The sequence below is a fragment of the Squalius cephalus genome, assembly GCF_949319135.1.
Source record: "Squalius cephalus genome assembly, chromosome: 16".
In the NCBI taxonomy this organism is placed as follows: domain Eukaryota; kingdom Metazoa; phylum Chordata; class Actinopteri; order Cypriniformes; family Leuciscidae; genus Squalius; species Squalius cephalus.
This window is the reverse complement of record NC_137137.1, coordinates 32,847,594-32,861,974: the sequence shown is the minus strand read 5'-3', so window position 1 is coordinate 32,861,974 and position 14,381 is coordinate 32,847,594. Positions and strand designations below refer to the sequence as shown.

General features: G+C 37.5%; 1 protein-coding gene across 2 annotated transcripts in view; it reads left to right on the top strand.

Moving 5' to 3' along the window:
* Positions 1–14,381, top strand: part of vps13a (vacuolar protein sorting 13 homolog A) — an 80,148-nt gene that overhangs the window by 31,999 nt on the left and 33,768 nt on the right. For both annotated transcript variants that reach the window (XM_079896186.1, XM_079896185.1), the window contains exons 36-46: positions 365–486; positions 597–766; positions 1,693–1,919; positions 3,867–4,198; positions 5,056–5,409; positions 6,730–6,831; positions 6,912–7,064; positions 8,018–8,276; positions 9,161–9,321; positions 11,135–11,238; positions 13,003–13,288. In XM_079896186.1, coding sequence (XP_079752312.1) covers positions 365–486; positions 597–766; positions 1,693–1,919; positions 3,867–4,198; positions 5,056–5,409; positions 6,730–6,831; positions 6,912–7,064; positions 8,018–8,276; positions 9,161–9,321; positions 11,135–11,238; positions 13,003–13,288 — 2,270 coding nt within the window. The remainder of the gene's footprint in view (positions 1–364; positions 487–596; positions 767–1,692; positions 1,920–3,866; positions 4,199–5,055; positions 5,410–6,729; positions 6,832–6,911; positions 7,065–8,017; positions 8,277–9,160; positions 9,322–11,134; positions 11,239–13,002; positions 13,289–14,381) is intronic.

Here is a 14,381-nt window from a genome sequence, read left to right as displayed (position 1 = left end):
GTGTTTGATAACTTTATTCAATTTCTGTATCCTACCTGTTAGATAAAAACTTTCTTTATGTTGTTTCTACAGTAATTTTTAATAAAAAATGTCATTAATTTAAAAAAATAAAATGAAATAAAATCTCACTCTTTAAAATGTATAGATTTGATGTGCTGGTCAAAATAACGTTCAGAAGTAGTACAAGTAGCATAATTTAATATATATATATATATATATATATATATATATATATATATATATATATATATATATTAATATATTATTGTTGTTTTCTTAGCAGGTTTGTAATAATTATCAATTCAAACATTTTTTCTTTTTTTAAGTATTGAGATAACATTACAGTACTTTTATTTTGTGGTAGGGAACATAGTTGTGACCGCAGCAGTGGTGGAGGGCCAGAAAACAGGAAAACTAAAGAACACTCTGAAACTGGACTTCAAGTTTGACTCCATGACACTGGTCCTGTACAGCCCAAACAACGAGGTGACGAAATACACTCAACTCACAGTAGACGAAAATGTAATGTTAACATATGAAACTAAGCTTAAATATTTTGCATTCTGGTTCAGTTTATGTAATCTGTTTGTGTATAGATGCAGTTATCAGACTCCCGTGATGAGAGTTTGAAGTTGGCAGAGTTCACGTTGGGCACCATCTCCACCGCTGTGCACATGTTCTCTGACAGCTCCATGAAAGCCTCCCTCAAACTCACAAACTGTCTCCTAGATGACAAGAGACAGAGGGTGAAAATGATCACATCCAGGTAGATCACACACGCGCACACACACACGCACACACACACACACACACACACACACACACACACACACACACACACACACACACACACACACACACACACACACACACACACACACATTGAAGATGCTCCAGTTTGTGTTTAATGTTGTCCTCCTGCCCCATACAATTGACATTAGTCATTGCTCACTTTCTGTAACGTAGCTACAACTAATTGATAAAATCGGTAATAATCAAATAATTTAGTTATCGATTAGTTGTTTCTTTGCTCTGTGCATGGTGAACCTCTTTATCTGAAATCATTAATGTTGAAACATTAATATTTTAAACCTTTTTGCAGAAAATATACTCTTACATATCCAATTAATCAATTAATTGAAGAAAATAAATCAATAAATTAATCAATTACCAAATGTTTTTGTGTTCTGTGCGTAGAGAACCTCTTTATCTGAAATCGTTAATGTTGAAACATTCATATTTTAATTTTTTTTTGCACAAATCATACTCTTACATATCCAGTTAATCAATTAATTGATGAAAATTTAATCAATAAATCAATAAATTAATCAATTACCAAAAGTTTATGTTCTGTGCATAGAGAACCATATTTTAAACCTTTTTGCACAAAATATACTCTTACATATCCAATTAATCAATTAATTGAAGAAAAAAAATCAATAAATGAATCAATTACCAAAAGTTTATGTGTTCTGTGCATAGAGAACCTCTTTATCTGAAACCATTTATGTTGAAACATTAATATTTTAAGCCTTTTTGCACAAAACATATGCTTACATATCAAATTAATCCATTAATTGAAGAAAGAATCAATAAATTAATTGATGATGAGAAGTTGTTAGTTGCAGCCATTTGGTAATAAAGTTGGTCATTGAGTCACTGAATGTCTTCTCTCATTTCATGCTGTTTTAGGATGATGGCGATGCGTCAGGGCAGGGAAGGCAATGTGATGGTAGACGTGAGTTACCGACAAGGCCGGGAATCCACCATCCTGGACACCCTGGTTCAGGATATCTACCTGTGTGCCAGTGTTGAGTTCCTGCTCACAGTAGCTGATGTCTTTCTTAAAGCTATGGCAGACGGCTTCTCTAGTCCTCCCAAGAGCAACAAACAACCCGCCAGTTCCTCTAAAGACCCAGGTTAGTGTTTTGAGGTCCAGGTACCACCTTGTTGAAGACAGTCTGAGTAAGGTTCAATAAACAGGTTTTACCTTGCTATTTGCTGGGTTATTGTCATGTACTAAAACCATCAATATTTTTATTACTTGAAATAAAATGAGCATTAACTGAAATCGTTGCCAATACAACATTTCTCATTTCATTTAGTTTAAGTTAAAGAACTAAAATTACTAAGAACAAAATTGAAATATAGCTGCAAGCAGCAATTAAGGGGCAGAGGACCAGAGAATGTAGAGATGAAAATCAAGACAGCGAGCATCAAACCAACTGCAAAAAATGAGTTAAGACATTTGGACACTGTTTTAAGCAGAATGGATGAAAGCCCATTGTAATGTGATATAATTGCTTTTTACTTTTGACCAATAGTGGGCTCTGTCACCAATTAATCTGGTGTGGTCAGTGTTGGGTGACAATTTTGTTATTTTATTTTTATGGGGGGGATATTTGGTCAAACTGTTCAGAAGTTACAAGCAAAAAATAAATCATATCTCGTGCCCACTAAGTGGCACTGTGCTTAAACTGTACAGGTAGTCTCAGGTCATGATTGTCACAACACGCACCAAGTTTGGTCAGAATACGTTGCAATATAAGCGCTGCAGAGATATAGCCTCACGTCCATTTTATTGTTTTGAGAATTTGCTCTCGCGATAAATGAGAATGGTTTGACTAATTGACTTGAATTCCATGTTTTTTTTTTGTCAGCAAGGTCTGAAGATGATCTGATTACATTTTCATGAAAATCAAAGCAACAGTCAAGGAGGAATTCAAAAAAGTTGTTTTTTAAAGAAAATCAAAATGGTGGACAGGAAAATTGGCAAAATTGATATCTATGTTCTCGACATGACTCCAGGAATCTATTAAGACCAGTTTCATTACAATAGGCAAAAATTAAAATGGCAGTGTCATGTAGAGTGTCGTTGAGAGAAGCTTAGGAAGGCTCAGTACAAGGAAGTGGTTTTCAAAATGCCAGTTGTGGTTTATTTTAGAAGCAGCATTTCATAATGTGCTGTCCACAAAGTACAAAAAAACAAACAACTTAATGCAACAGATACTGGTGCTAAAAACAAAAGAAAAATGCTGTGAGCAGCAAAACTGGCACTAAACAATGCCTAGTGGCACATCCACAAAATATCAGTATGTCTCACCTCAGACAGGTTCAAACGTTTGCATAGTATATACAAGAGGCAACATCCCCTCAAACATGTTCAGACAATGGTTTAAATATACAGGTTTCCCGCCAAACACTAGTGGGACAAACCATTGTCACGGGGTGGAACCTTTCCCCGTGACACTCATCACTCAATTCCACAGCAAAACATTGGCAACTGAATAATCAAGAACTCATTTCTGACATGCAATAATCATAATACAAACATGCATAACATGCAAACACAAATTCAAACATTTAACACCTCATAGCACTCATGTCTCTTTCCCTCTTAACAAAATGGTACTTTCAGGCTAGCACTAGGCATGTCATTAACCTAGTTCATCATCATCATCACAGACAGATATGGGTTATCATTGGTTATCATTCAATTAAAAATGGCGGAAACATTTTCATGACGGAAATGGCGTCATATGCAATTGATTTGTCTTGAGCCGAGGAATCAGAGGAAAGAATTTAGTTTCTAGCCCTTGTGGTATTAAAAGTTATTAGCATAGTGAAAATTTAGACAGTTGGTGGCGCTAGAGGGATTGAATCCCATTGAATATTGAATAGAGGGATTAGAATCTGCAAAATTGCTTTGGTTAAAGTTCAGACTGTCCTCTATCAGTGTGCCAAATTTCACAACTTTTTACCATACGGTTCTATGGGATGCCATAGACTCAGCAGTGGAAGAAGAAGAACCCTAACAGATACAGTAGGTGCCGACACTAATTTGCTTTGTGTCTTTCTTTTGCTAGCGGTTCCTGCTCCACCAGTGGTTGCCAAAACTGAGATTAACGTTGTGGTGAGGAATCCTGAGATCGTTTTTGTGGCCGACCTCACGCGTGCTGAAGCTCCGGCTCTGGTAATGACGACGCAGTGTGAGCTGGTGATGAAGAGCGAGCCCAGCGGTCAGTCAATGACAGCCGCCATTTCAGATCTGAAGGTGGTGGCGTGTCCGTTTGTGCGAGAGAAGCGCGAGAACAACGTGACGACGGTGATCCAACCGTGTCAGGTGTTCTTCCAGAGCAACCAATCGCCTTCTCAGCCTCAGTCCATCGAGCTGTCCATCAGCTCCCTTACACTCAAGGTGATTTAGCTTTACGTGATGATCAGCTCCCATTTAGAAATCCTTAATAACTTAAAGCTACCATTGCAAAACGGCCTGTTTAATTCTGAGGGTCAGTTAGACGGTGTGAAACCACGTCTTTAAAACAGTTTTATCAAATTTAAGGTCATAAAAAGTCTTAAATATCTTGAATTGTTTAACAAAAGTCTTAATTTTCATTTTAAGAGGTTTAAATTTGGGGACGGAAGAGCTGTAACCACGATATGGCTTAAAATGATAATTAAACCATTAGACAATAATATTTTTCCCTAATTTGAAAAATTTAGGAGCACATAAACACATAACAAATCAAATTATCTGTTTTTCATTAAATAAAATAATTTAGCTTGCAAATGTCTTATTTTAATACAAACACTAGGTTTTTAAATATTTCTTCCTCAATCTGTATTTATTTAATAATTATGGAATTATGTTTATTCTAAACATTAAGTTTAATGCCAGCTACATTTATTTTGCAAACGAAATCCCAGTAGTAACCAGAAAATATTGAACTTTAAAATATAAACAAACCCAAAATACACTGGGACTCTTATTTTGAAATGTCTTTATTATTTCTGGCTGCTCATTCAAAAATATAAGGGTGATAAAATATCCACTCTTACAACCATCTAAATCATATTACAATACAAACACCATAAATTAACATTGTCATAACAAAACAAAACATTGAAAAACAATCATACGTTTGCAGTTTTTGTTGCAAGAACATTATTGGCAGACTATGAAAATGGAAGTGTGTCATCTTAGTGTCAAATATGAACCTTTTAGTTCCCTGTCTGATACTGGAACCAATTTCTGCTGTCTTCCTGTTCCCAAAGGTGTCTCCCATCATCATAAACACGGTCATCACCATTCAGTCAGCGCTGAGCCCTGCAGCCGAGACCCCCGAGGAGCTGGAGAGCCCCGTGCCTCAGGACCTGTGGGAACGTCGAGCCCTGCGAGACCTGAAGCTCTGGTTCCTGGAGGAAGGAGGAGAAGAGGTCACTCACTCCGTCATTCCTCTCGTTCCTCACGGAGAGTCTCTGAAGATGATCATCAGCTCCATCTGCCTGACGCTGGAGGCCGGCGTGGGCCATCGCACCGTGCCCATGCTCCTGGCCAAAGCATCGTTCCAGGGAGACGTGAAGAACTGGAGTACTCTCATTAACCTGCACTGTCATCTGGACTTGGAGGTCAGAGAATGTTGTAGTACAATGTAGGGCTGCGCGATTAATCGAGAATATAAGAGAAATCGCGATGTGGCTTATGATCTGCTGGTGTTTTCAGTGTTTCAAAGTGGCTCGTTCGTCAGTCTATGCTGTTTGTGTCACTTATTACGTTCATTTGGAAACACGACATACGCCAACCACTTGTAATGAGAAGCGATTACCAACAAAAGAGACACTTCAAGGACTCGAGGCAGTTTTTTGTCCAAGGTTTTTATGGTTTAACATTTGAAATTAAGAAATTAAAGAGCCATAAATATTAGTATTGTAATTTTACACTTGTACTATGAAATAAAATAATTATGTTATTATGTTTCTTAAATACACATTTTTTATTTTACAGTGTAATATTACAATAGTACTTTTTATTTAGTAATAATAATAATAAAAACAATAATATTTATTATTTTATAGCCACATTTAAATATATAATCATAAAATGTTGGTTAAATTGTGCAGCCCTACAAACAAGTACAGCAAACCTGATGTGTTTTTTAAATCACATTTTTAATCGCAATTGCAATTTTGATCAGAAAAATCTCAGATAGATTGCCCTAGATCAGTGTACATTGTAGTACAATTGCAGTAGATTTAAATGTATGCACTTGGCAGATGCTTTTCCATGTTTCAGAGTGAAGCGCGGCACTGTTTATTTTGACATGTGAGCAGTATATTAGATTCTGATTCGATTTTTTTTGTTTTTTTTTGCCCAATCATGAAGTCCTACTCCCAGCAACCCCAGCAATGATCCTTATACTCTGTTCATGCTATATGTATTATTATAAACCGTGCAAAATACTCGGAAAAACCTCCCACTTGATTGTAATATCTCAAATCAACATCTTAGATGTCCGCAGTGCCAATGCGATTTAATAACATGTTTTGAATGCAGACTGCTGCTTTATTTTTTTGCTTAATTCCATATTTTTAGTTACTTTTTTTTTTTTTTTTATGAAACAATGTTGCACTGTTTTTAGAGGAATTTTCTTCTTACTGTCAGCAAGAGTCCCTGTGTCAACTAGTGGCAGAACCATTCAAATTGCTTTGCTAGTTTTGCAACTTTTAACCAGCTTATCATGACTCTCATGGCGTGAGATGCTGAAAAAAACAGGGAAATATGACCAGACGTGAACAAAATGCCCATCCATTCTGTGTCAGGTTTATTGTCATTGTTCTTGTGGCACTGCTATTTAGCTTCTACAATATTCAAAGTATGCTGGATAAATGATTTGAAACAATTTTTTAGAAGATTTTAGTGTCCTGTAACAAGTTGTTTGTTTCCTGTAGGTCAATTATTATAATGAGATGATGGGTTTGTGGGAACCGCTGTTGGAGCCGCTGGACGATGAGGAAAAAGATGGCTTTAGACCATGGACTCTTTTACTGAAGGTTACCTTTCATTTCAGGCCTAATCTGTTACTAAAATAACTTTTCATGAGTTCATATGATTAATAATCTTATCTCTACAGATGAAGAAGAAACCAGTAACATATTCTGGGGTATCTGATGAGGTGGACAGCAGTGTGCCTGATTATAAAACTGTCATCAGCTTCATGAGTAAAGACCAGCTTAACGTCACCCTTACCAAGTGTGGCCTTAACATGCTCAGCAATCTAGGAACGGTACGAGATCGAGATGATTCCAGTGTGTTTAAGGATTAGTTCACTTCAGAATTCAAATTTCCTGATAGTTTACTCTCCCCCACGTCATCCAAGATGTTAATGTCTTTCTTTCTTCAGTCGAAAAGAAATGAAGGTTTTTGAGGAAACCGTTCCAGGATTTTTCTCCATATAGTGACTTCAATGGGGTCCAACGGGTTGAAGGTCCAAATGTGAGTTTCAGTGCAGCTTCAAAGTCTCGACACGATCCCAGCCGAGGAATAAGAGTCTTATCTAGACAAACCATCGGCCATTTTCTTAAAAAAAAAAATCAAATGCTCGTCTTGCACTAGCTCTGCGATGCGGCACTCATTACGTAATCATGTTGAAAGGTCACACGTGTTCAGGTTCAAAAATGTAGAGTAGGGCGAAAAACTCATTTTCTCCTCCAACTTCAAAATCGTCCGACATTGTTGTTTTTTTAAGTTTTTTTTAGTAAATGGTGTTTGACTTAGTCTTTGCACGTTCGCTTTGTAAACACTAGGTCATGCGCGACCTTTCAACATGATTATGTGGCGCATCACAGCTAGTGCAAGATGAGCATTTGTGGTTAAAAAGTATATAAATGTTAAATTTTATTAGTAAATGACCGATGGTTTGGCTAGATAAGACCCTTATTCCTCGGCAGGGATCCTGTATAGCCCTTAGAAGCTGCATTGAAACCGTTGGACCCCATTGAAGTCCATTATATGGAGAAAAATCCTGGAATGTTTTCCTCAAAAACCTTAATTTCTTTTCAACTGAAGAAAGACAGACATGAACATCTTGGATGACGTGGGGGAGAGGAAACTATCAGGAAATTAAATTCTGAAGTGAACTACAGTACTCCTTTAAGATGGTTGAAAAGAGACGTCTTTCTGTTACAGATAAAATGCATGGATTTACAGATGAGTGGTTTCTTCTGTTTGGTTTTCCAGGCATTTGCAGAGGCTGCTAAACAGACCGCTGAGTGCTTCCAGAAGGACCAGGCTCCGTTTGTGGTGAAGAACCACTTGGGTTTGGCGGTGTCGGTGCTGCACAGCGAAGTGTTTCGACCCATCGGTAAAGAGTCTAAGAACCGTGTGGTGGAGCTCCAGGATGGAGAGAGCCTGAATATGCACTACACACTCAGCGCTGAGTCCAGTGATCAGTTCTCAGCCATGACCAGCCTCAGCGCCAAAAACTACATCCAGCCCAGTAAGACTGCGTCACGACCTGTGCCCTTTCAGAACATATATCACAAAATCACTAGTACACTCTAAACAAATAAAGGTTCCAAAAGGGTTATTTCACAGCAATGCTATAGAAGAACCAATTTGGGTTCCACTAAGGACCTTTCAGTCAACAGTTCTAAAAATAACAATTATTTTCTTTGTGTAAAGAACATTTGAATAATTTTAAAGGATCTTTTGTGCAGTGGAAAGGTTCCATGGATGTTAAAGTTTCTAATAGAACCATCAATGCCAATTTAAAAAAAAATTGTATAAAGGCATTGTCAAACTGACAAGTGGCAAACAACTTTTTGTATAGGTAAATTAAACAAATAAATAATTAAAACCACATTAATCTCTGTTGAAATTTCTGTTCAAATTATAATTTGTCAAATAAATAATTAAAATAGATATTTAATCATTTTTAAAAAACTATGTAATGAACATCTTAAAGTCCCTCTGTAGTCAATCATTTTATCCCTTAAAACTCACCTTTGATCATCAAAATTACATATTTAAGCTTTTTTTCCTTGAAAAAAATTCCTTCATGCCTTAAAATATCTTGAATGTAACTCGACACCCTTGCCCAATTTAGTATACGTGGTTCTATGAATATGCAAATGAGCCCCGCCTCCACTCACTCACTCAGCTCAGAGATCCACTCGTTGACGATCACACGTTGATCTGACACCAGCGATTTCAAAGTGTGTTTTTGAGACTATGTTTGGTTCACTGCAACAACACATAGACATACAAACAACATTAAAAACTTGACTTTCACCACAGGAGGACTTTAAGTTTTATTGTTGCATTCTGCAAAATTTCTAGACAAAAACAATTTAAATTCTTTTTCTTTTTGCTCTTCTCCAGCTCCGGTTGGCCACACTACCGCAAGCGTGATCCCACTGATCAAAACGGGACGGGGCATGTACAGTGTCATGCACCATGACTCAGGCGTCACTCGCTTCTTCGTCTGTCAGATTTACACTGTCGAGGGGAGCAAATATGTCAAGATCCGCTCTCCTTTCCAGGTGGATGTTATTTAAAAAACACACATATCAGTCACACACAACATGTAGACACCCAGGGCTTGACATTAACACCCACGAACTTGCCAAATGTGTGTGTTTTTCAGCAGTGGCGTGTAACAGTCACTCCTACTAGCCACTTTGGCAGATTGAATTTAATATATAATTTTTTTTAGTTGTAGTCTTTTTAAAAGGCATCTGAAATACTAAACTAAGTGCAATGTAGTATTTTTGAGTCCAGTACTCATTTCCCGCCAAAACTGAGTCCCGTCAAACTCTCCTCATTCAGTTGTTTCATTTGCTCCAGATCTGTGAGTCAGGTCTTAAAGTGACAGCAGCCTAATATACCTGCCGGCAAATTATGAGATAATATTAAAAATATTTATATGGCTGTTTTTCCCCATTGTGAAAATGCTGGAAAAAAGTGGCTAATAACTTTGGAAAGCCACTGGCCGCTGTGGCTGGTGAGCAGAAAGGTTTATGTCAAGCCCTGCAGACACCTATCTATTCACAGCCTCTCTCAAAATCAATAAAAAGGAAAACTAAAACCAGATTCCGTTTCATTTTAGAAAACTACGCAAAATATGTGACAATTTCCAATATTTCATTTTAATTTTAATTTTCAAGGTGACAATGCATCATCCCTGCCAAATTGAAAAATAAAATGCAAGTGATGAATTGATGTTTCATTTTCACTACAATATCGTGGCAAGACTGACAAATTTAAAATGAAAAGGCAAACGTGTAAAAGAAACTGCTAATAGTTTTTACAAAGCTTTTTATTAATGCTCATGCAATGATAGTGACATAATTCAAATTAAAAAGTTTAGTTTTCATTTTATTTCCTATTTTATTTCTATTTTCACTTTCAAAGTCAACCTGTATGCAAATTATGTTAATGAGCTTATTTTGAGAGCATCTGGTGAATGAGTGAGTACAAGTTATTGAAACTGTATGTCATGATCATATTGTATTCGGTAAGCACGCGCTGCTTTGTTTATGGTTTGTGTATCTGTAGCCTGCAGTGTTGGTTTCACTTTTTGAAGGACGAATATAGACAAATATATCTGCAGAAATAGACAGACTAGTGCAGCTTTTTCCCCCGATGCGAGGCGACAACACAGTCGGCTTTCATCAGCGCTAGTTCTTTGGCGTCGGTTTGGTGTGTCCACACTTTAATAACAGTGGCATGGCTGTGGCAGCTTCCTGCAAAAGCTGGCTCACAGATTTCACCATCGTGACTCGTCTCGAATATAATATGATCACCACTTTATAGTTTCAATAACTTGTACTCACTCCTTCGCCCTCAGACACTCTCAGAATAAGCCCCACCCACTCATTAACATATCATTTGCATACAGGTTGACTGAAAATGAAAATGAAAACTGTGAAATAAAAGAGGAAATAAAATGAAAACTTAACATCACATTTTAATTTGAATTGTGTCGCTATTATTGCGTGAGCATTAATGAAAAAGCTTTGTAAAAACTGTATTTAGAGTTTCTTTTTCATGTTTGCCTTTTCATTTTAATATTGGCAGTCTTGCCTCGAGATTGTGGTGAAAATGAAACGTCAAATCACCAATTGCATTTTATTTTTCAATTTGAAATGATGCATTGCCACTGAAAATTAAAATAAAATAATTTCATTTCATTCAAAATTTTGTCTCATATTTTGCGTATAGTTTTCTTTAATGTAATGGTTAATCTGGTTTTAGTTTTCATTTTTTATCATTTAATTGATTTATTTAAAATTGGCAAAAAATGCCTTCCATAGTATTGTTCATGATGTCATTGCTTTTTCTTGCTTTTTCTAGATTATCAATCACTTTTCGGTGCCGATCCGTGTTTTTGAAGGATCTGAGTGTCTGGGCATCTCTCTGCCGACAGAAGAGTTCTGTGTGCCGCTCGGCTCTTACAGGTCAGTGTCAGATAGGACTCTTTAAAGCAGGGGTTTTCAGACTGTGGGTCGCAGAGCAGCAAATGTTGAGCCACGTAAAGTCACTTGGCTGCAGCTAAATGTCTTTTTTTAAAGGGGTGGTTGATTATGATTTCACTTTTGTCAATTTAGTTAGTGTGTAATGTTGCTGTTTGAGCATAAACAACATCTGCAAAGTTACAATGCTCAAAGTTCAAAGCAAAGGGAGATATTTGCTTTTAAAGAAATTGCTTTTTAAGGACTACAACAAACGGCTGGTAGGGACTACACGACATTCCTCCTGGGTTAGTGACATCACAAACCCTAAAATTTACATAAACCCCACCCCCAGGAAAGCGATTTATAGATTATCATGACAGAATAAGCTAATCAATGACTAGAAGATAGCTACACATAAGCTGCATAAATTCATCAACTAATCATTCAGAAATGTTGTCTACATGTTGTCACTTCTTCTTGAGTCTCTCCATCTTTCTGACTTTGGTTTGAACATAAAAGGCTGAAAGTTTTTGAAATTTTCAGTGCATGTCTGTGTGAGGTAAAAGGACACAAGCTCTTGAAGCTCCGCCCCCTGCGCCGGGAGCAGCAGCTCATTTGCATTTAAAGGAACAGACACAGAAATGGTGTGTTTTTGCTCACCCTCAAAAAGTGACAACTTTAACATGCTATATAAAAATATCTGTGGGGTATTTTTAGCTAAAACTTCACATACACACTCTGGGGACATCAGAGACTTATTTTACATCTTGTGAAAAGGGCATTATACCACCCCTTTAATAAGACCAGGTGTTTTCAATTTCTTTTTCAAACCTTGTCCAGTTTTCTCCTATTTTGACGCAGATAAAAACTAGCATGTCATAGGGGTCAAATAGAGGAAGGAAAATATCCATGAAAAGCTATTTGAGCCTGAATCATTCCTTCATCCTATATATATATGACTCTTATTGTGGGTTTTTCTTAATATCACCTTTCATGTAGTGTGTAATATAGCTGTTTGTGAATGTAAACAGTCTGCAAAGTTTCAAAGATCAAAGAGTTATTGTCTTGCAAAAGAAAGAACTGATTCTGAACCGCCTGAAACGAGTCGTCAGTAATTCCTGTCTTACTTTCTGCATGAACCTATGGAGGTTTGTAATAAATTTGCATAATGCCAGGCTATGGTGTTCATTGGCTGCCCGTGAATGATGTCAGGTCAAGTCACCTTTATTTATATAGCGCTTTATATAATACATATTGTTTCAAAGCAGCTTTACAGTGATAAACAGGAAAATAATGTCATTTCTTCCGATACTGCCCTCTGTAACCGGTAGGCGTGGCTTGGGAGTGGCCTCGTAGAGCAAGTGCATTCTGGGAGTTGTTGTCTTTCATCCACATGAGCCAAAAATACATTTTCTGGCTTTTCTCAGTCTAGAAGGCACCAACTTCTAAAATAATTTCACATTTCTACTTCATAAATGACCCAATTTAAATACACATTCATCTTTCCAGTGGTGAAATATCCCTTTAAGGTTCGTATCACTGTTTATCATGTGCTTAGAAAGATCCAGAGCTGAAATTAGGATATGATAATGGGTGTTTGGTTTCTGAAACGCTCTGTAAGCATTCGACCAATCACAACATACTGGAGCGGTAGTGTTTTTGACCTTGGATGCATGTAAACAAAATTAGGAGCCTTTAAAATGGCACAATGGGGCCACTTTAAACCAATAAGCTTTCCATTTTAAAATGTGTGTTGGTTGTTTTCAGAGCTGAACTGAGTCTGCAGCCTGTAACTGAAGGCCAGGATCAGTACAAGCGCTCCGATGGTTTCACATATAATGAGGTGATTCAGAAGCCTGGAGAGTGTCTGGTGAAGAACTGCCATCATCATGAAGACAGCGCCCAGATGCTGAAGGTCAACATGATTCCTCTTCCAGACGCTGTGATGTCCCACAGCACCGAGGAGGAGTTTGACAAGCCCATCGTTCTGCACCTGTGGCCCACGGTTCTCCTCCGAAACCTTCTGCCGTACCCCATCACCTTCAAGCTGAAGGTACGAGAGCTCACTGAGACAGATATGTTGTAGTTTGGCCTGTCACAGATATTATCTTTTATTACAGATTCCCACTGTAACGGTTCCATATAGGTTTTCTTGCCTATATTAGAGATATTTTAATTTATCGATCAGTTGATATTGGATAGAAATTGGCTGATATTGGATATTTTAATTGTGCATGCTAATTTTCCCTGTTTTAGCATTTATCAGGGGTGTGTTTTCCTTGCCCATATTTTAACGGATTTGCTTATTTTCCGACCTGAAAAGTACGACCCACGTGAATTGTGTAAATCACATGGTTGGGGAGGGGGGTTACTATATGATGATTGAAATTACGAAATGGCAGTTAATTACTAAATAAACTGCAAAATGTTACGTTTTCTAATACGTTTACTTCATGCGCGGATTGCGGATCTGCGGGACAGTTAGTCAGGGTTCAAAGAGCCAAATGCGAGTAAAAATCTGCACTGAAACGGTGTTACTTGCCAGTTGCCGGGTAACTTCATATTTTGACAATGCATTGTTGTGAGAATGTGATATGGCTTTGTACGATCATCAAATCGCAACGGTTGTGATAAAATTATATACAAATATACTCCGACCAAGCGGCAACCTTCCGGTCTCTCTCTTGAATCCAACACAGAAGTGACTTAAACTGCAGTTCATCGACTGGCCACTAGAGACCGGCTGCAGAAGAGAGTCAATCCCATAGACCCGCATGTTAAAATGCCCAACTTTACAGCAGAAAAAAATGTGTTTACAACCTGGAACAAAAAGTGGTTTTGGTCTATATAGCTAATTTTGCCCTTCATGACGACTGTGAGGGGGGTGAATATTTTTATGACTCATCTGTTTAAATTATATTAAGCCTTAAAGTTCTGCATAATTAAGGGTGTGGCCACTTGAGTGACAGGTGGATTTCCGCTAATGTCACTACTAGCGTTTGTCTGCTTTCTGTTAGCATCACGTCACTTCAGCTAATCTGTCTCTTTGACAATTTTTTGCCCAAAAATGCTCTTTAGAAACCTATGGCTGACGTCACGGACACTACGTCCGTATTATTGTACAGTCTATGACTCTGACGCGCTGC